The sequence below is a fragment of the Mustela putorius genome, unplaced genomic scaffold (genome assembly GCF_011764305.1).
Source record: "Mustela putorius furo isolate JIRA1106 unplaced genomic scaffold, ASM1176430v1.1 tig00003834_pilon_pilon_pilon, whole genome shotgun sequence".
NCBI lineage: Eukaryota > Metazoa > Chordata > Mammalia > Carnivora > Mustelidae > Mustela > Mustela putorius.
Genome location: NW_025421987.1, coordinates 95,853,651 through 95,876,454, shown reverse-complemented (window position 1 = coordinate 95,876,454; position 22,804 = coordinate 95,853,651). Strand labels below are relative to the sequence as shown.

At 36.7% G+C, this 22,804-nt stretch overlaps 1 protein-coding gene and 1 pseudogene across 1 annotated transcript in view; one reads left to right on the top strand and one right to left on the bottom strand.

The window, feature by feature from the left end:
• Positions 1 to 22,804, top strand: part of PIGX (phosphatidylinositol glycan anchor biosynthesis class X) — a gene marked incomplete at its 5' end in the record, with an annotated part of 36,908 nt that overhangs the window by 1,048 nt on the left and 13,056 nt on the right. Inside the window, 2 exons of the mRNA XM_004745506.2 lie at positions 2,458 to 2,521; positions 17,658 to 17,799. Of these exons, the coding sequence (XP_004745563.1) occupies positions 2,458 to 2,521; positions 17,658 to 17,799 (206 nt within the window). The remainder of the gene's footprint in view (positions 1 to 2,457; positions 2,522 to 17,657; positions 17,800 to 22,804) is intronic.
• On the bottom strand, positions 11,871 to 12,628 carry LOC106005101 (annotated as a pseudogene).

The window sequence follows — 22,804 nt, the reverse complement described above, 5'->3', positions numbered from 1 at the left end:
GCCGAGCAGAGAGCCCAACACGGGACTTGATCCCAGGACCCCGAGACCACGACCCGAGCCGAAGGCAGCGGCCTAACCCACTGAGCCATCCAGGTGCTCTGGACTTGGTGATTTCTAAAGGCTCTTCCAGCCCTGGTTTTTTATCATTAAAAAGAGGTCAATTTCCAGAGCCTGTTCCGGCCGCTGTAATCAAATAAAGTAATATTTAAGAGGAAAAGTTTAAAAAAAAAGGGGGGGGGAGGAAAAATCTTGACGGTCAATTCAGATGCAGCAAATTTATTTTGAAAATGATATTTTTGCTTGGGACACCCGTGTGGCTCATTCATTAAGCATCTGCCTTTGGCTCAGGTCGTGATCTCAGGGTCCTGGAGTGGAGCCGCACATTGGGCTCTCTGCTCCGAGGAGCCTGCCCCTCTGTCTAGCTCTGTCTCTGTCTGTCAAATAAGAAAATGCATAAATAAAAACCTAAAAAAAAAAAAGAAAGAAAGAAAGAAAAAGGAGGCCTGCCTCTTTCTCTAGCTGTGTCTCTATCAAATAAATAAATAAAAATCTTAAAAAAAAAAAAAAAGAAAATGGTATTTTTGCTTTAAAAAATTATGAATTATCTATTTGCTATACTGTTTGTGAATTAACCTTTCTACCATCCTGAGATGAAAGGGGTTTAGTATTCTCCAGTATACATCCCAACAGAATTTAAGCCTATTAATCTGATTTTTTTTCTAATTTAAGTTCTAGATAGATATAAATCCTGACTCTCCACCTCTATTAAAATTAAACATAGTGAAACATCTGGATTTGTAAAAAAGATACCCAAAGGTATTTTTAGGGAATGATTATATATGGTCTCTGAAGCAAATAAGGGTTTTTTTTAGACAGCTAGGAAAGTGGAAATATCTTAAGCTTTAAATCTCTAGGAGATCTTGCTTCTAATCAGTAACTTACTTAGTGGTATGGCCTGGAGCCAGTGAGAACTGTTTGTTAATCAGTTTCTTCCCATGTGCAAATGGCAGTAATTTCGCCTATTTTGCTGGGCTGTGAAAGTTAAAATATGTGAAAGCCCCAAGTAGAGGATTTGTCATGGATATCATTTAATAAATATTATTTTTCCTTTCCTTGTAAATTTTGGTGTTCTCATATCTTTTTGTGTGTGTGTCTTTTCAGGAATGAATCTAATAGACTTAGCAATACATAATAGTGTATGGGTTTTTTTGTGTTTGGGGTTTTTTTGTTTTTTTGTTTTTTTAAGATTTTATTTATTTGTCAGAGAGAGTGCTCACTTCGGCAGCACATATACTAAAATATTTGTCAGAGAGAGAGAGAGCACAAGCAGGCAAAGTGCAGGCAGAGGCAGAGAGAGAAGCAGGTTCCTCGCTGAGCAAGGAGCCCGATGTGGGACTTGATCCCAGGACCCTGGGATGAAGCAGAAGGCAGTGGCTTAACCTACTGAGCTACCCAGTCATCCCTTTTGTGTTTGTTTTAATGTTAGTGCACTTCCAGCTTTTCAAAATGGATTAATGTTCCATATAGCAGGGTACCCAGAACAGTTGATGGTCATTAGTAATGGAATTATTTATTTATTTATTTATTTATTTATTTATTTGGAGTTGGGAGAAAATCTTAAGCAGGCTCAACACCCAGCACAGGGCATGTCTCAGGGCTGATCTCACAACCTGATCAGATCATGACCTGAGCTGAAATCAAGAACTGGACGTTTGACTGAGCCACCCAGGTGCCCCTGAATTTTTAATTTTATGATGCTGACCTTGAATAATAGTTTTAACATCTGAATTCTGCATAGTGTCATTACAGTGAGATTTTAGATTATTCTAAGTTTAAAAGGAACCCTTTGGATCTTTGAAAACCCTCAAGTTTTTGTTTCTCTGTTTTAAACCTTCCCAACATCTCCACAAGGTGTAAGTGTACCATTTTCTCAGTTTTACAGGTATGGACGATAGAATACAAAAGTTGGCAGTATGTATCTAAAATACGGTTTCAGTGCACCAGGATTAAAACTGAGATTTCCTGGCTCTTTAGCCAGTCTGTTCCTTTTGGTGTCCTGGGATCATCTGAAAAAACAGTATTAATGACACACACTTATACAGAGCTTTTACTATCTGGTAAGCCCTGTTCTAAGGGCTTCTACATGTATAAAAATACTCATGACAAATAGCAGAGAAATAAACTATCTTGTCCAAAGTCACATAGCTTTGAGGGACAGACTGGGGTTATAATTAGGCAGTATTACTCCAAGGTCAATGTTCTAAATGCCTCTGCTATATTAGAAGTAGCTTTTTAGATAGCTCAAATTCTTTAAGTCTTAAAAGCTTTTCTTTTGTTTATAGGTTGGTTAGATTTTCCAGGCAAGTAAAGCCTATTCAAGCAATTATTTTCTAATTATTTAAATGTTCTTTCAACTGAGCGCTTATTTTATTTTAAGAAATCTTCTGATTCTTATAGGCATAAGGGCTACTTGTTCAGAAATTATTTTGAGGCAAGAAGTTTTGAAAGATGGTTTCCACAGGTAAGTTGCCCACTGACGTTCACTAATGTCAAAATACTGTTTCATATAATTTAGAGCAAAAAATCAATAGCTGCAAAATGGATAAACCGAAAATCTCTTGCTTTCTTACAAATTTTATAAGTGACAGATTTATCATATGTGGTTCAGAGTTTGAAATAATGATTAAAATAACAGTAGAGGAGCACCTGGGTGGCTCCATTAGGTTAAGCATCTGCCACGGCTCAGGTCATGATCTCCAGGTCCTGGGATGACTCCCCCTGTGTCGGCCCCCTACTCAGCCAGGAGTCTGCTTCTCCCTCTGCCTGCCACTCTCCCTGCTTGCGAGCACACTCTCTCCCTCTGTCAAATAAATAGTCAAAATAAATACATAAATAAAATAACAGTAGAGAAGAGGAGAAAAATGTTTATTATTTATCATGCATGTATGGGTTTTTTTAGGATTTTATTTATTTTTGTGAATGAGAGAGCACACATGAGCATGAGTGGGGGAGGGTGGAGGGGTAGAGGGAGAATCAAACTCCCACCTGAGCAGAGAGCCTGACATGGGACTGGATCCCAGGACCCCAGGATCATGACCTGAGCTGGAGGCAGGCACCTAACTGACTGAGCCACCCAAATCCTCGTATGTGTATTATGTGTATATATATGTAACATACATACAGCCAGATTCACTTAATCTTCACAGTGGTTGTGAAATAGATGATATTTTCTTCCTTTTCACTTCATCTTAGCCAGGAGGCCAAGAAGTGATTCCCTTTTTTCCTTTTCAGATGAGAGAAGTAGGGTTCAGAGAATTTAAATAATTTAGTAGAAGTTAGGGGGGTAAGGTTCTAACTCAAATTTATGACTGTCATACTCCAAAGCCATGCCCTCATGTACTAAGATATTATATCACCCTAAATCACTGTTTCTGATTTATAGGAATTGGTTCCAAATGACCATGCTGTTTCCAAAATAGAAATTATTCTTGGGCAACCCTCTCAGGTCCCCTTTCTATTTAGGAGCTTTGTACTCTTTATCTTTCAGTAAACTTTACTATCACTCAATAAGCCTTGCTTTGTAGCCCCTTAAAAAAGATTCTCAAAAATGAATATTTGACCAGTATTGAAGATACTTAAAAGACTAATAGGGATGCCTGGGGTGGCTCAGTCAGTCAGGTGTCTGCCTTCGTCTCGGGTCATGATTTCAGGGTCCTGGAAATGAGTCCCACGTGGGGCTCCTTGCTTGCCAGGGAGCCTATCTCTCCCTCTGTCTGCCTCTCCCCTCCTTATGAGCTTGCTTTCTCTCTCTCTAGTAAATAAATAAAATAGTTTATTTTTTTTTCAAAGATTTTATTTATTTGTCAGAGAGAGAGAGAGAGTGCGCACAAGCAGGCAGAGTGGCAGGCAGAGGCAGAGGCAGAGAGAGAAGCAGGCTCCCTGCAAAGCAAGGAGCCCAATGTAGGACCCGATCCCAGGATCCTGAGATCGTGACCTGAGCCAAAGGCAGTGGCTTAACCCACTGAGCCATTCAGGCATCCCAATAAAATATTAAATTAAAAAACAAAAAAAAGAAGACTAGTAAAAAGTTGTAGAAACTGTTCTGTAAGAAAACTTCCCAAACTTTAAAGCTTTCAAGGTAATTAATTTGAAATAGTTCTGATACATGATTTACAAAATTTGATACGTTTATTTTTTTTTAAATCATTGCATTTTATAAGCCACCTTAAACTGAGACATCTCACTCTCCACCCTCTTCAAAGTCAGCCTATGTGTGAATGGCTAGGAGATACAGTAGAAAAAACTTGGGATTTCGTTTTGTTTTGTTTTTTAACTCAGACAGACTTGGGCTCAGAGTGTAGCTCTTTTATTTAGTAACTATGTGGCTTTAGTCAAGTTACTTAAATCTTTGCCACCTTACCAGTAAAATTAGATAATGATAGTATTTCCTCATTAGGTTCACAAGGATTTAATCTAAGAATATATAGGAAGTCTTTTAATATAGTGCTTGTCATATAGTATAGGAAATGTTAGCTCTTATACAAACAATGAGATAGATGATCAAATTGGGCACTACAATTTCAGTAAAGAGGAGATGTGACTACACAGTAATAAAACTGATTTTGGGAGGGAAGTCACTTCTGAAAGGAATTTTTAACTGGGTTTCAGACAAATTTAAAGCAATGTCAGGGTAATTATGCCAAGGTTATAGCTTTTTTTTTTTTAATTAATTTGAGAGAGAGAGGGAGAATCACAAGCCAACTCCCCATTGAGCACCATTCCAGGACCCTGAGATTGTGACCTGAACCGATATCAGAGTCAGATGCCCAACCGACCGAACCACCCAGGTGTCCCATGCCAAGGTTATAACCTGTTTTTAGAGAAATTGGGATGTATTCTCAAGAGAAATGGGAAATACTAAGTAATGCAAATTTGGCAGTGCAATTATAAGTGACTCCAGTGAGGAAGAAAGAAGTGCCTGAAGAGGCCATTGTGACAGCAAAAGTAGCTGTCCAGTTAGAAGTACTGAAGATAAAAACCAGGATATAAAACCAAGGATGAAGAGTGACAGAACCCATAAGAATAAACTCAGAAACTAGAAATCTCAGAGTTACTGGAGACCCTCAGAAAATGCCAGTGAAAGGCTTTTCTGTTATGTTTAGAGCAGGTGTAATCTTGCTGCTGGGTAGAGAAGGAAACATTAACAGATTGTAGAAAGTAGAATTAGTTACCTTCTCTTATTTCTGTCTTCTTGGTCAAGAAGAATTACTTCCACTCTGGAGAAGGTCAAGCAAATACTGATAGGAGGAAACTGAAGTGCAGAATACATAAGGGAATTATATAAAAGGACCTTAGTATTTTAATTGAGTTTAGGGTCTCCCTTCTGTGATAATCTATAGTTTAGTGCAGTAGAAGAATTTACTTAAGTGATTGCTGAACTTCTGTTTGTAATCTTTGGATAATCTGGGAATTATTTGCTGTAGCTTCTGGTCTAGCCCAGATTGTTAAAAGGATGGTGTATAAACACAAAAGAGGAAACGGTAGTCTCTGGGAACTAGCATGAATTTATGACAAATTTATGTCCTTCGTACAGATCCATTAGGTAGATCAAAGAAATGCTGTAGATACAGTATATCTTACTTTCTGCAAAACTTGATGAAGTTTTACATGTTGTATTTGTGAACAAGATAAAGAATGTGAACTGAAAGCTAAAACAGTTGAATGACTTCATAAAGATCAATAAAGTTATCCAACATGTTCCGATTAATAGATTGATTGTCATCTTGGAGAGAGGTCCTGAATAGTCTCTGTCTTTTTAAATATATGTATTTTTTCTAATTATAAAATAGTACATGTTCATGAATAGATATCCATTATCTGGAAGAAAAGAGATTATAGGTATATCCTACTTTTATAGAGGCAGAGTGATACAGTGGCTAAGAATGTGGGCATTAGAGTAAAACTATTGGGGTTTGAATCCTGGCTCTTGGATAAGTTAGTTTCTGAGTGCTGTGGTTTTCTTTCTTTCTTTCTTTGAGGAGGGAAAGTATTTGAGAAGGAAAAATACTTGTTTCTTAAAATCCTTTTGGATTTAATTTAATTTAAATCCTTTTAGATTTAATTGATTTGCGTATCCTGCCCTTAGCTTTTACATCACTAGAAATTATATATTTGGATAAAAATAGAATATATAGAATATATATATTCATAGAATATACTATGAATATTATTCAGAATTCTTTCAATGAATATAAATTATTAGGAAAATAAAATTCTATATGTAAAATTACCTATTTGGAAGAATATAAGCAAAAAAAAAAAAAACAATTCTTTTTCTGTATAGCTGCTCTTAATATTCAATTCTCGAAGTTGCTGCTGTGTTCTTGGAGCAATGAGTCCATAAAAATTTATTGATTATCTGAGAACCAAAACCTAATATCATACATTTATATAAAGTCTCAAAGAATTTCCCCATACTTTTTGAGTTAGAGGTAACAATTTTTCTATAAAAACGGTAACACGGGTGTTTTAACCCTGGTGCTTTAATTTTTTACAGGTAAAAGAGGAATTATTATAGTACTATTTCATAGTGATTTTTAAAAATATTTATTTATTTATTTTGGTGGGGAGGGGTATGGGAAAAGGGAAAAGAATCTCAAGCAGACTCTGTACTGAGTGTGGGGCCTGAGACTGTGAGATCATGACTTGAGCTGAAACCAAGAGTTGGTCTTGATCCACCCAGATGCCCTCATAGTGACTTTTTAAATCAACTTCATTGAGTTTTGACAATTCTGTATACCCATGTAACCACCACCCCAGTCAAAATATAGAGTATTTTCATCATTTCCCAAAATACCCATGCAGTGCTATTTGGAATTATTCTATCTCACCTATACCTAGACTCAGCAAACCAGTGATCTATTTTTTTTTTCACTATATAGATTTTCTAGAATTTTATGTAAATGAAACCCAGTGGTCTTTTTGATATCTGGGTTTTTTCACTGCATTATATCAGTGACATTTATCCATATTGTGCATGGCAGTAATTTTTTCCTTTTTGTTGCTGAGTAGTAAAATTTGTTTAGCCATTCACATTTTTATGGCATTGGGGCCATTTCTAATTTTGGGATAAGATAAATAAAACTATACTGAACATCTGTATACAAGACTTTGTGTGAACATGTTTTCATTTCTCTTGGGTTCCTGGATATATGGTAGGTGTATGTTGAATTTAAGAAACCACCAAACTGTTTTCCAAAGTGGTTATACTGTTTTACATTCTTACAAGCAGTGTATGAGAATTCTGTCCCTGCCACATCATTACCAACACTTGGTATTGTCAGTCTTTTTAATTTCAGAGATTCTGGTGGGTGTGTAGTGGTAACTCATTGTAGTTTTAATGGGTTATTTCCCTGATGATGGTGTTGACCATCTTTCCATGTGCTTTTTGGGGTCTGGTTTATCTTCCTTTGTGCAGCATCTGCTTAAATCTTGCCCATTTTTATTTTATTTAATTAAAAATTTTTAAAGGATTTTGTATATTTCATAGAGAGAGAGAGCATAAGCAGGGAGAGTAGTAGGCAGAGGGAGAGGGAGAAGCAGGCTCCCTGCTCAGCAGGGAACCTGATGTGGGGCTCAATCCCAGGACTTTGGGTTCATGACCTAAGATGAAGGCAGATGCCCAACCATGTGATCACCCCCCCCAGGTGCCCCAAATCTTGTCAAAAGCTTTTTCTATATCTATTCTAAGAGAATCTTGATTTTTTTACTTTATTTTGTCAGTATGGTACAATACATATGTTGATAATTCCAGTAAATCTATCACCTGGTCATGATGCATTATCTTTTTGAAATATTACTGGGTTTAATTTGTTAGTATCTTGTTAAGGATTTTTACTTCTCAGTTCATGAGGGATATTGGTCTGTACTTCTCTTTTGTTGTGATGGCTTACTTGGGTTTTGGTGTCAGGCCAATTCTAGCCTTGTAAAAAAATTGGGAAATACTTCCTTCTCTATTCTCTGATGGTGTAGCACCAATATTATTTTTTAAAATATACAATAGAATTCAACAATAAAAAGGCCTGAGGTCTTTTATATGGAAGGCTTTAAATTTTTTTAAATTACAAATGGAAGATACAGAGCTATTCAGATACTCTATTTTTTCTTTTGTCAGTTTTGGTCATTTTTTTCTTTCTAAGAATTTAGCTATTTTATTTAAGTTGTTTAATTTATTGGGATAATTGGAATAAAATTACTCAAATATTCTCTTATTGTGCTCTTCATAGGTAGAGGTATTGTATAGTAATGTTCCTTTTATTCCTTTTTTTAAAATAATTTTTTATTTTATTTAAAAATTTTTCTGTTTTTGGGGCACCTGGGTGGCTCAGTGGTTTGGGCTGCTGCCTTCGGCTCGGGTAATGATCTCAGGGTCCTGGGATCGAGCCCCGCATCGGGCTCTCCGCTCCGCAGGAAGCCTGCTTCCCTCTTTCTCTCTCTCTCTCTCTGCCTGCCTCTCTGCCTACTTGTGATCTCTGTCTGTCAAATAAATAAATAAAATCTTTAAAAAAAATTTTTTTTCTGTTTTTAAAGATTTTATTTACTTGAGAGAGAGAGACCACATGAGTGGTGGAGCGGGGGAGATGTTGGAGAGAGGGAGAGGGAGAAGCAGACTCCTTGCTAAGCAGGGAGCCAGGTGTGAGGCTCGATCCCAGGACACTGAGATCATAACATGATCCAAACGCAGATGCCTGACTGAACCGAGGCACCCCCCAAATTTTTTTTAAGTAGGCTCCATACCCAGCATGGAGTCCAACATAGGACTTGAACTCAAGACCTGAACTGAGATTAAGAGTCAGTCACTTAACTAACCAAGCCACCCATACAACACCCCCCAACTCTTTTATTCCTAGTATTGATAGTCTGTGCTTTTTCTCTTTCATGATCAATACAGAGATTCATCAATGTTACTGACCTTTGGAAAGAAGACGTTTCGTTGTTTATTTGTCTACTTTCTGTTTCATTGATTTCTGTTCTTTATTATTTCTTTCCCTTTTGCTTTGATTTTAATTTCTTCTTCCTTCTTAGCTTTTTAAGATGGCAGCTTAGGTCGTTGATTTTAGATCTTTTTCCCCTAATATAAGTGTCTTTGCATTTATGTCAATAAGTTTCTTTCTGCACGGGGCTGTAGGTCTATTCTATAAATTTTGACATTTATTTTCATTTCCATCTAGTTCAGTATATTTTTAATTTCCTTTTTGACACCTTAGTTATTTAGACATACATTGTTTGATTTTAAGGTTTTGGGAGATTTTCCTGAAATTTTTTACTGCCCTTTTTTTTTCTTTTTGTATTATTTTATTCCACCCTGGGCATCTCAATATCAAACTAAATACTGGTGAACTGTTTTCCTTACTAATTCTGAATTGCTGTAGATGTATAAATTCTGCTAACTGTTCAGCACTTTAATAGATGAAATCATTTCTGACACATAGTGGAAATACCTAAAACAATTAGTGCAGTATATCAAATGGATCAAAATAACATGAATTTGGGAAAACAAGGCTGCAAGATTACCAATATATTGCAACATTCATGTGACAGATTACAGGTATCCTGTTTATGGTGGTTCTGGCCATATAGGAATAATTGAAACCCTTCCTTTCAAAGGAGGAGAGAGGGAAATAATTAGCTGTTTTAGTAACTGTACAGTTCATAAACTTTTAAACAACTCTTAGTATTACAGAAAAGTAGTAAACATATATGGAAGCTTCAGTGTAGTACCCTACTTACAATACAGTTGAAGATTGAATTTAAAATAAGTTTAAATGTACATATTGTTAGTGCATTGACTTTATTGTGTCCAAAGGAAACAAAAGCCCCCTTTTAGCCCCTAAACAAAATCAAACTCAGTAAGTAAACAGAGTCACATCTGGTTTGCTTCATTTTTATTGCAGAGCTCACATGTTTGCAGGAATTGCTATTCATTAAGATGCATTTATCATGGGGTGCCTGGGTGGCTTAGTCTGTTAAAGGTCAGACTCTTGATTTCAGCTCAGTCATGTTCTCAGGGTTGTGGGATCAAGTCCCACATCAAGCTCATGCTGGGTGTGGGCCTGTTTGAGATTCTACCTTTCCCTCTTCCTCTGCCCCTCCCCAACAAAGATGCATTTTACAGTTTCATATTCCTAAAGCTAACTATGGTTGCATTTGATTTTTTTAAAAAATATTTAATTTACTTATTTGACAGACAAAGATCACAAGTAGGCAGGGAGGCAGGCTCCAAGCTGGGCAGGGAGCCTGATGTGAGGCTCAATCCCAGGACCCTGGGATCATGACCTGAGCCAAAGGCAGAGGCTTTAACCCACTGAGCCACCTGGGTGCCCCACATTTGATTTTTTAAAGTCTATTTTATTTTATTTATTTATTTAAAAGATTTTATTTATTTATTTATTAGAGAGAGAGAAAGATTGAAAAAATGAGTGTTAAGAGAGGTAGAGGGAGAAGCAGACTCCAGGAGGAGCAAGGAGCCCCACACGAGACTCCATCCCAGGACTCTGGGATCATAACCTGAGTCAAAGGCAGATGCCTAACTAATAGCCACCCAGGCACCCTTACCTTAAAGGCTATTTTTAAAATAACAGAACTAGTTATAGTTTAGATGCCACTAATACTCATTCTTTAGCTTGAAGATATGGGACTCTCTTTTTTTAAAAAGATTGTTTGTTTGTTTATTTATTTATTTATTTATTTGTCAGAAAGGGCGAGTGTGAGCGCACAAGCAGGGGCAGCAGCAGGCCAAAGGAGAAGTGGGCTCCCCGCTGAAGAAGGAGTCCAATGTGGACTCGCTTCTAGGACCCCAGGATTATGACCTGAGCCAAAGACAGTTGCTTAACCGACTGAGCTACCCAGAACATCCACTGGGACAGTTTTCTTGTGGTTAATTTGTTTTGTTTTATGATTTTATATTTTTTTTTTGAAGATTTTATTTAAGAGAGAGAGTGGAAGAGAGCACAAGTGGGGAGGAGAGGGAGAAGCAGAGAGGAAAGAGAGAAGCAGGCTCCCTGCTGAACAGGGAACCCCATGTGGGGCTCAGTCCCAGGACCCTGAGATCATGACCTGAGCCCCAAGGCAGCTGCTTAATCAACTGAGCCACCCAGGTGTCCCTTAAGATTGTATTCCTAAGTATTCTCTACATCCGTGGGGTTCAAGATCAAGAGTTGCATGCTCCGTGGACTGAGCCAGCCAGCTGACCCTGTTAATTTCTTAAGAAGTGGATAAAGGTAGATACTACCTTTAAAGGTAGATACTAGGAGAAATTACTGTTTGTCTGAGTTACTGTGGCAAACTATAAGCATCCTTAGAACCTCCTTTTTAAAAAAAAATCTTTTTGCAAAGTCTAAATCAGTAAGTTTAAAGTCTGATTTGTTAGATCTCTGGTGATGAGAAGTGATTTCCCCTAACCTTTCAGTAAAGCAAGTAGACACACAGCTCTCATTTTCTTGTATTGCTGAAACAGGCAGAGGGACACATACATATTATTAAAAATTAAGTTTGAAACATTTAAAATAATTCTGTATTAGAAACTTGACTCTGGGACACCTGGGTGGCTCAGTTGTTAGGTAGCTGCCTTCGGCTTGGGTCATGATCCCAGAGTCCTGGGATCAAGCCCCACATTGGGCTCCATTCTTGGCGGAAGGCCTGCTTCTCCCTCTCCCACTCCCCCTGCCTGTGTTCCCTCTCTCACTGTGTCTCTGTTGCAAATAAATAAATAAAATTTTAAAAAAGAAAGAAAGAAACTTGACTCTGGGTCCCTGGGTGGCTTTGTCCTTTTGGGTCCCCCTCACCCCCACTCTTTCTCTTTGTCTCTCAAATAGATAAAATCTTAAAAAAAAAAAAAAAAAAAAGACCATCATAAGCCTCGTTTTGGAAGTTAGACTGGACTGGACTGGTTAGGTGCATCATTTCACTGCTGTTTACATTTAGGAAGCAGAAGAATAGTCCAGCTAGCTCAAATTGGAGGTTTAATTACACTGTCCCCTGGTTGGCTGTGTGGGTTCAGTAAGTTCTGCTACTCTTCTTGGGCAGAATTTGCTCCTAGATTCTGTGGTTCATTATTTGGCAGCTTTTTAGCCATAACTGTAAATATTTCATTCACATACATTGAGGTTTTAGCTGATGTCTCCATGAATAATAAACTTATCATCTTCATAGGGCTGTGCTTCCTGTGAATCTATAGCCCTTTTATTCTAGGTCAGCTTTATTTCCTGGTAAAGCTATGACAGTGTTAGGACTTGTTTTCCTTTGAGGTTTTTTTAACCCAGTGTTTTGCTCTTGCAAGGGACTCCTCATTGGAGCTCTTATATTCAACTATGGCTTCCTGTGCTCCTCTGTAGTACATGGGTGCTAGGCTGTAGTGTCATTCTTGACCACTGTATCTCCTATTTCAGACTTCACAGTTACATTATCATGGTAGACGGCTTGGGTTAAAAAGCAGCCACAATGGTACCGTCTTGAAATTCATGAAACAAAGAACTAGGCTTCATTAGCCAACGGCAGACTCTCCCAGAAGTACTAGTTTCAACTGGTGTATTTTATTTATAATATTTGGCCTGTTGGGTCTTGTTGCTTCTCAGCCATGTCCAGATTTGAAAGAAGTCCCTAATTTCAATCTCCTAAATGGATTTTCAGGTTGTGAGGTATCTTTTTTTCTTTTTTTCTGGAGGTAAGAAACCTGAGATGACACAAGCAGCTGTGAAGTCAAAGCTTCCTGGCAGCAGATCCCAGGCATAGCCAAAGGAGGAGACTGAGCCTCAGGCTGTGGCTTTGGTGAAGGCTGTGTCTCCTCCTCCTTTTGGTTTCTAACTTAATTCCATGTCGTTAGAGACTATATGCAATATAATTTCAGTCGTTTGATACTTCTGGATACTTATTTTATTGCCCAGCATATTGTTATATATATGGCCCGTGTAATGCGCTTTTGTTTGGTAGAACATTTATATATATCAATTAGATAAACTTGATTGAAAGCTGTTCATGCCTTCTATATCCCTCCTGCATTTGTACTTCGTCTGTCCATTATTGAGAGAGGGGTATTAAAATCTCTGGCTCTAATTGCAGATTTATCTATTTATCCTTGAAGTTCTCCCAGTTTTTGCTGTGAAGTAAAATACGTGAATATTTTGAAGCAGTGTTTTTAGGTGCGTGCAGCACATTTAGGATGGTTATATCTTCTTGATGAATTGATCCTTTTATCTTGGTGTAATGTCCCTTTTTATCCCTGTCGGTATTCCTTGTTCTGAAGTCTCCATTTTTTTTGCATTTTTTATATTAATGTGCCCACTCCATTTTTTATTATTAATGAGTATCTTGTACATAGCATGTAATTGTTTCTATTTAACCAGTCTGTCAATCTCTACATTCTAATTAGAGTGATTAGACCATTTACTTTTAATATAAATATTAATTTGGTTGGTTTGGTTTAAATCTACCCATCTTGCCACTTTTTTCCTATTTGCTTTTCTTTTTTTTTTTTTTCTTTCTTTTTCTTTTTTAGAGAGGGTGAGAGAGGAGGAGAAGGGGTAGAAGGATAGAGAGAGAGGGTCTCAAGCAGGCCCCTAACCCAGCATGGAGCCTGACTTGGGGCTTGATCCCACAACCTGGAGATCATGACCTGAGCCAAAATCAGGAGTCGGCTCAACCGACTGTTTGCTTTTCTATTTGTCCTCATTAATCTTTTCTCTCTTTTCTTGCCTTATTTTAGATACATTGAATATTCTTTAAGCATTCCACTTTATCTCCATTTTGGCTTATTAACGGTACTTCTTTTTTTAATTGGTTGCTTCAGGGTTTACAGTGTGCAATTTTAACTTATCATAGTCTACCTTCCAATATTATTCCATACTATGAATAATGTATAAATCTTAGAATACTTTCTTTTCTCCTCCCTTTTATGCTTTTGTTGCCATACATGTATCAACTTTATGTTTTACTAATAATCCCCTCTACTGTTATTTTTGTTTTGAATAGTCATATATTTCTTCATTACTATTTAATTGCGGTAGAGCACCCACCCATCACATAAAACCTACATCACTTAAAAAAATTTTTTAAGGGGCGCCTGGGTGGCTCAGTGGGTTAAAGCCTCTGCCTTCAGCTCAGGTCATGATCCCAGGGTCCTGGGATTGAGCCCCGTATCGGGCTCTCTGCTCAACAGGGAACCTGCTTCCTCCTCTCTCTCTCTGCCTGCCTCTGCCTACTTGTGATCTCTGTCAAATAAATAAATAAAATCTTTAAAAAAAAATTTTTTTTTTAATTTAAGTAGGCTTTACACTCAGCATGGGGCTTGAACTCATGACCCTGAGATCAAGAGTTACATGCTCTACCTGGGTGGCTCAGTGGGTTAAAGCCTCTGCGTTCAGCTCAGGTTATGATCTCAGGGTCCTGGGATCAATCCCCCCATTGGGCTCTCTGCTCAGCAGGGAGCCTGCTTCCTTCTCTCTCTGCCTGCCTCTCTGCCTACTTGTGATCTTTGTCTGTCAAATAAATAAAATCTTAAAAAAAAAAAAAAATTACATGCTCTACTGATTGAGCCAATCATGCATCCTCTATCTTAACCATTTTTAATTGTACACTTGGCTGTCATTTAGGACATACACATTATTGTGTTACCATCACCACCATCCGCCCACAGAACTCTTTCATCTTGCAAGATTGGGACTTTACCTATTAATTTAAGCCCCCGATTCTCCCCTTTCACCAGCCCCTTTCTATTTCTGTGAATTTGACTATTCTCGATACCTTGTATAAGCAGAATCATACAGTATTTGTCACTGGCTTACTTCACTTAACATAATGTGTTCATCATCCATGTTAATTTTCTGTGGACTCATCATCCTGTTTTCCTTAGAGCTGTACCAGTTGACGTTTCCACCAAGAAATGAACAGAGTTCCAATTTTTCTATCAATCAAATTTTAAAGCAATTTAAAAATAAGTAAAAAAATTCTTATATTCACTCACATACTTAGCATTTGTTCTTCTTTCTTTTCTTTCCCTATTTTCATGTGATACCATTTTCTTTCTGCCTAAAGAATTTTTTGTAGTGACAAATTCTCTTAGTTCATATTTGTTTTAGCTTTTTTTTTTTTTTTTCCTTTATTTTTGAAGCGTTCTCCTTTTGGATATATAATTCTATATTGATAGCCTTTTCTCATTTAATAGTTTAAACACTTTGTCCTATTGTCCTCTGGTTTGTTCTTTGTTATTCTCCATAATGCTGCTTTTTCCTCTGATGGCTTTTAAGATTTTTTCTTTCTAGTGACTAGTTGATAATATGTCTTGGTGTGGTTTTCTCTTTCTTTCTTTCCTTCCTTCCTTCCTTCAAGATTTTGTTCATTCCACGGACAGAGATCGCAAGTAGGCAGAGAGGCAGGCAGGGGTGGGGGAAGCAGGCTCCCTGCTCAGCAGAGAGCCTGATGCGGGGCTTGATCTCAGGACCCTGAGATCATGACCTGAAGGGAAGTCAGAGGCTTTAACCCACTGAGCCATCCAGGTGCCCCTTGGTGTGGTTTTCTTTATGTTTATCCTGCTTGGGATTTGTTGAATTTCTTGGATTTATGGGCTTATAATTTTCATGAAATTCAGAAAATTTTCAGCCATTATGTCTTAAAATATTTTAATATTTTATATATAATACTTAATATTATATATTAAATATATGTATATTATATATGTATGTTTATGTGTGTATAGAATGTGTATTATATATAATATATAAATATCTCATATATAAAATCTTATATATATAAAATAATATATAAATATATAATTTATATTTTTATGTTTATAAATTATAAATGTATAAGTATATACATTTATATTTATAATTTATAAATATATACATATATTATATTTCTAATTCATTTATTAATATATAAATATGTGTATGTCTATTTTTAGACTATTTTTTCTATTGATTGTTGTCTGTTTATATAAATATATAGGTATAAAATCTCTTTCTCTCATGGTGTTCGTGTTTTTTCTTTAAACTTTGAATGTGTTGGGCATATTTCAGAGGACTTTTAACATCCTTTGCTAATTCTGTCACTTCTGTCATTTCTATGTCTGTTTCTATTGAACAGTTTCTTTCTTGGTTATTGGTCGCATTTCCCTTCTTTTTTGCATCTTCAGTGACTTTTTTTTGAAAATGATTTTATTTATCTATTTTTTTAAGAGTTTATTTATTTGAGAGAGAGAGAAAGAGAGAGAGCCAGAAAGAGCCCTTCACAAGTGAAGGGGAGGGGCAGAGGCAGAAGCAGACTCCCTACTAAGCAGGTAACCTGACTTAGGGCTCAATCTCAGGACCTTAGGGCTCAATCATCATGACCTGAGCCGAAGGCAGACGCTTAAGTGACTGACACACCCAGGTGCCCTATATATTTATTTTAGAGAGAAAGAGAGTGTGCTTGTGGTGAGGAAGAGAAAAAAGATTCCAAGCAGACTCTGTGCTGAGCATGGAACTCAGCTTAGGGCTCAGTCTCACAACTCCAAGATCATGATCCAAGCCAAAACCAGGAGTTGGACGCCCAACTGACTGAGCCACCCAGGCACCCCATAAGTTTAGTGAGTTTTGATGGGATACTGAACACTGTGAATGTTGTAGATACGAGCATTTTTTAGTGTGTTTGTCTTTTTTTTTCTGTTAGCAGTTAAGTTACTTGTTTATCAGCTTGATTACGTTAACCTTTTTTTGTATAGGTCTAAAGTTAAAGTGGCCTTTACTACAAGGCTAATTTAAGAGTCTGAGCTAGCCGGGCACCTACTACAAGGCTAATTTAGCCACTAAGGCCTTACCCTATTGGTGTCTCTACCAAAGGCTGTGATCTCTATACTTTGGTTGATTGGAATGCAAATTTCTCCCAACTGTGTGAAATTTTCTAATTTCTCATATTCAGTTCCCTGGTCATTCTTTGCACCATCTTTTGGAATTACACTTTGCTTTTGCTTTTCTTACTATTCAACAAAAAAATCAAGGGGAGTTCAACTCAGATTTATAGAACTCTTTCTGCATAGTTCCCTCCTCTCTGGAATTTAGCACCTTGCCTTCCAGCCACTTTAGTTTCTCTTAACCTCTGTCTCTGTTTTATAATTTAAGCAAAACCACCATGTTGTGCTTTGGATTTCCTTCCTTGCATTTGGTCCCAAATGTGCCTTCAGAAAGAAAGCTGGGACAATTATACATTTAGGTCTATAATCTGTTTCAAATTAATACTTGTATATGGTATGAGACTGAGGTCAAGGTTCATTTTTTTCTACATAGGTATTTGTTTCAGTACCATTTGGTGAAAAGACTCTCTTCTCCCCCATCAAATCATGTTGGCACCTTTATTGCCATATAAATATGTGTGTGTCTATTTTTAGACTATTTCTTTCTGTTGATTGTTGTCTGTTTTCATACTAATACTATACTGTGGCTCTTGACAGAAGTTTATGAAAGATATAATTGAGTGATTCTGACATGAAATTCTTACTTGACTTTATAATGTTTTGAGAATAGATTTTGAGTTTGAAATACAGTGTGTCCACTAATTTGAATGTAATGTTGTGCTGTCTCATTTACAACTGAATGAAGAGATATATTTTAAACATGCTTCTCTTACAGAGACCTTTTAATAAAAGTGAAATTTGGAGAAAGCATTGAGGACTTGCAGACCTGCCGACTCTTAATTAAACAGTACATCCCGACAGGACTTTTTGTGGATCCATATGAGTTGGCTTCATTAAGAGAGAGAAACATAACAGAGGTATAACTATTAGAGGATTTTTTTTTTGGAGAGATTATTTTAGGAATGCTGTCATTTGGATTAAGGAAAAACAATAGACAAGACAACATTGTACTTTTTATTCATTTTGTTAAAGTGCATAAAGTAACCTTTTTTTTTTAGGTAGTATGGGAGTATTATTTTAAAAATGAGTGATAATGTGTCAAACTTGTCAGTAATAAGCCAACTGAACTGAGCTAGTCAAAATGGTTTTTGTTAGAATTGTTCCTAGTTTCATAACTAAGAAAATTATATATATATATCTTTGAGAAGGTTAATGATTATAAATACTGCTTCAGCAGCATTTGACAGTATTGTTTGAGTGACTTATACATCAACACCTGTATAATTTGGATGTGGGAGGAAAGGAAGCTGATATTTATTGGATATCTGTATGTCAGATATCATCTTCTCTTTTTTTTTTTTTTTAAGGAAGCAATAGATAAAGATTATGTCCCAAACCCATGCGTAGATCCATTTTTGTGTGTGTGTGTGATTTATGTTTTTTATTATTTTTATTAACGTATAATGTAGTATTTGCCCCTGGGGGTATAGGTCTGTGAATCGTCAGTTTTACACACTTCACAGCACTCACCATGTCACATACCCTCCCCAATGTCCATAACCCAACTACCCTCTTCATACCCTCCTCCCCCAGATCAGTCTTTATAACAACCCCAGAAGTATTATTTCTCCATTTTATAGATAAGGAACCTGAGGCACAAAGAGGCCAGGTAAATTATCCAGGATCACACAGGTAAATGGAAGAGCCAAGAGGTATATCCAGGGTTGTCTAATTATCAAGTTGTTCCTTTTTCCAGAAATGAATTTTATTCCTTAATTAATGGGTTCTCTGACTTTTGGTAAGAATCACTTGGGGCCACTTTTTGTGCAGATTATGTCTTCCTGGGAAAGCTTAATTCAGTAGGTCTAGATTGGACCCAAAAATCTGTTTTAACAACTCAGATAATTCCTATTAAGAAATTATGGCAAACAACATCTTCATTCTTAAGATTATAATCTATATGTGAATATAAAAGAGGCAAAATAGATATACTTGGAGTCATTTATGATGATAGTTTATAATTGTGGTCTAGGCCAATTTCTTCACCTATTTTAATTACTTGTTTATCAAGTAATTATTTAATTATTTAAATTTTTTTGAATAGGTGATTATATTCTCATCATTCAAAATTTAGGAGATATAAAAAGGTGTACAATGATAAGCGTCCACCTATCTTGACCCCCATTCACCAAGTTTCTTCCTATGTTCTGTTTTTTTTGCATACATATTACAGTTTAAATAAACATGTTCAATTATATGGCGGTCTCAGTACATTTGCACATGTAGAAAAACCTCATTACTTTTTCCCTCATTCCTTTCCTTCACTGAGTCATGAATTCTGAATGAGGCTTTAAAATTTTAAATAATTGGTTTCAGATTTAAATGTGGTTCTTGGCTTATAGGGACATGGATTGGAATCATATTTAAACCTACTTAATAAAATTGCCTACAACGTTTTAAGAAAATGGAATTTTTTTGGTTTTTTTTGCATAGGAGTACCCAAAAAGAGATCACATGCCCACCGTCTTGGGATGAGATTGGGGTATGTGCAGATTAATTGTAACTAGAAAACTGGGCAGGCAGAGGATGCCACTCTGGATTGATTGACAAGCTTTTCTTTATCTTAATTTTCTGTTTCCTAATTTTCTAATCCCTAATTATAAGCCCTCTAAGTGAATTTACTTTTTCATTTCAAATAGATGTCTCATTTGTGACACATAGATAATTAGAAGCTGATTTCCTGATATAGGAGATGCTATTTCTTTCTGCCTAGCTGAGTTGAGACTGTGGCCCAATCCTTTGTGTAGAGAAACTTTGTCTCAAGAAGTATTGAGGAGTATAACTGGATAGAAGGAAATTTATATTTAGGGAATGATTTATACTTATGTATTTAGATTGAGATCTTAACTATTTCATGAGATAAAATTTGTGACTGCAGCACATAGAACAATGGGTTCAAATTAAATGAGTTATGGTGGCAATAAAATGTTTTGTAAGGAGTTTGTGATGGTTTGCGAGCAATTTGAAAATAAATACAGGCCTTAAACAGAGTCATAATGAATAAAGCACTTCAAATGAATCTCACCTCATTTTTAGGTAGGGCTATTTGATATATTTAATAAAAACCTCTCACGTTCTTTGAAAAAGGCATAATATTAGATTGAAGCATATGAAACTGCTGTTCTATAGGTCAAAATGGAAATGCTGTGCTTTTGAAATCATAAATTTTACTCAATCAAAGTATGTAATAATAGGACTTAATGCCCTCACCAAGTTGGAGGACAGGGACCAGATTTACTCTCCCACTTGAAATAACCAAGAAATAGACAAATTATAGAAATAATGGGACTGATCGTTGAATACCAAGCAGTGAGGACAGTGATGTCTGAAATTAATGGAAAATAGGGGCGCCTGGGTGGCTCAGTGGGTTAAGCCGCTGCCTTCGGCTTGGGTCATGATCTCAGGGTCCCGGGATCGAGTCCTGCATCGGGCTCTCTGCTCCGCAGGGAGCCTGCTTCCTCCTCTCTCTCTGCCTGCCTCTCCATCTACTTGTGATTTCTCTCTGTCAAATAAATAAATAAAATCTTTAAAAAAAAAAAAAAAAAAAAGAGTCAGATGCTTAACTGATTAAGCCACCCAGGTGTCCCCAAAAACATTTAAAAATATATGTAAATGAAATTAATGGAAAATAAATAAGATGAGCTCTATGACTGTCCCAGCTTATCTCTTATTGCCTGAAGAGTTTTCGAGCTCTAGCATAGGGAGCAAGAACCCAAGCAGAGCCTAGTGGACTGCTTGAGTTTAGGAAATGAACATGAAATCCTGGGAAGACAAAGGTCACCAGAATTGACAAGGCAGTATAGAGAGAGCTGCACAGAGACAACTCCAGAGATCCATAAAAGGTTCCCTTCAAGTTCATAGTCGAGTACTGATTAGTGCATTTTTGTAAGGAAACTACTTGCTTCTGGGAAAAGACCTTATGAAAAAATTAGAGGTTACAATGTCAGACACTCACATAGGGCCAGTGGTAGTGTTTGTTCTCAGCAACCATGCTAGGAAAAGCCTCATAATTCATTGGGCATTCAGTAGAGTAAGCAGAAGAACTTTTACTCAGTAGTGGGGAATATTTAGCCCCCATGGCAGTTCTGTTTAACAAATCTTAAAAGCATGACCTTTAAAAGGTCAAACTGTTTATAAGTAAGTTTACTGCATACAAACAAAGCTCAAGAATTCTTATAGGAATACAGCACCCAACAATATCAAAATCACAGTGTCTTGATTCTAATAAAAATTTTGATGCAATGATGGGGAGAAATGTGGCCTGTAATGAGGAGATAAATGAATCAATCAAAACCAATCCAGAACTGACCCAGATGTTAGAATTGGGCTATGAAAACAGTTACAATAACTGTATTCCATATGTTCAAAAAATTAAATACAGATATGGAAGATATATAAAAGGAGAACATTAAACTTGTGAAGATTAAAACTACAGTGTATGCGATAGAAAAGATTCTAGATAAAATTAATGGCATTTCAAACAGTGCAAAAGAAAAGATTAATAGATTTGAAGACATAGTAATAGAAACTACCTAAAATAGATTTTTTTTAAAAGAGAGAAATATAAAAAGTGAATAGAGTGGGGGCGCCTGGGTGGCTCAGTGGGTTAAAGCCTCTACCTTTGGCTCAGGTCATGATCCCAGGGTCCTGGGATTGAGCCCCGTATCGGGCTCTCTGCTCAGCGGGGAGTCTGCTTCCTCTCTCTCTCTCTCTCTCTCTCTCTCTCTCTGCCAGCCTCTCTGCCTACTTATGGTCTCTGCCTGTCAAATAAATAAATAAAATCTAAAAACAAAAATGTGAATAGAATAATAGTGAGTTGTGGGACAACTTCAGTCCGACCTGTGGTTGGACTATGTTGAAGAGATATCTCTATCTCCATGTTCCTTTCGTTGTTCACAGTAGACAAGCTGTGGAAACAATCTAAGTGTCCATCAACAGATGAGTGGATAAAGAAAATATGTATGAAAATAGGATACAATGGAATGTTATTCACCTATAAAAAAGAAGAAAATCCTGCCATTTGCTACAAGCTAAGTGAAATAAGTCAGAGAAAGACAAATACTGTATGATCTCATTTGTATGTGGAATCTAAAAAAATCCTGAAATCATTGAAATAGAGTATATTGATGGTTGCCAGGAGCAAGAGTGTGGGAGAAACAGATGAAGGTGTTCAAAGAGTATAGACATCCAGTTATAAGATGAGTACACTCAGGGGTTCTAGTGTATAGCATGGGGACTATAGTTAACAATAGTGTGTTATATATTTGAAGATTGTTAAAAGAGTATACTTTAAAAGTGTTCATCAGGGGTGCCTCACTGGCTCAGTAGAGCATATATGACTCTTGATCTTGGAGTCATGAGTTTGAGCCTTGTGCTGAATGTAGAGATTACTTTAAAAAGTAATAAAATAAAAGTTTTCATTGTACACACGCATACACATAAGAGGTAACTATGAGTGATGATGGATGTGTTAACTAACCTTACTGTGGCAATCATTTTGTATTATAAACATATTTCAAATAGTGATGTTGTATGCCTTAGACCTATACAATGTTATATGTCAGTTATATCTCAATGAAGCTCAGTGTGGGGAGTGGGGTAGGGAAGGTGTGATTGGAATCTCCAAGGACAGAAGAGAGAAATGGAGATGGAAAAAAATTTAAAGAAATAATGGCTGAGAAATTTCCAAATTTGGTGAAAACTATAAATCCGTATGTCTAAGCTGCTCAAGTACCAGAAACATGAAGAAAATTATCCCGAGGTGCATGTACTCAAATTGTTTAAAACAGTGAGAATGAGGGGCACCTGGGTGGCTCAGTTAAGCATCTGACTTTGGCTCAGGTCATGATCTCGGGGTCCTGG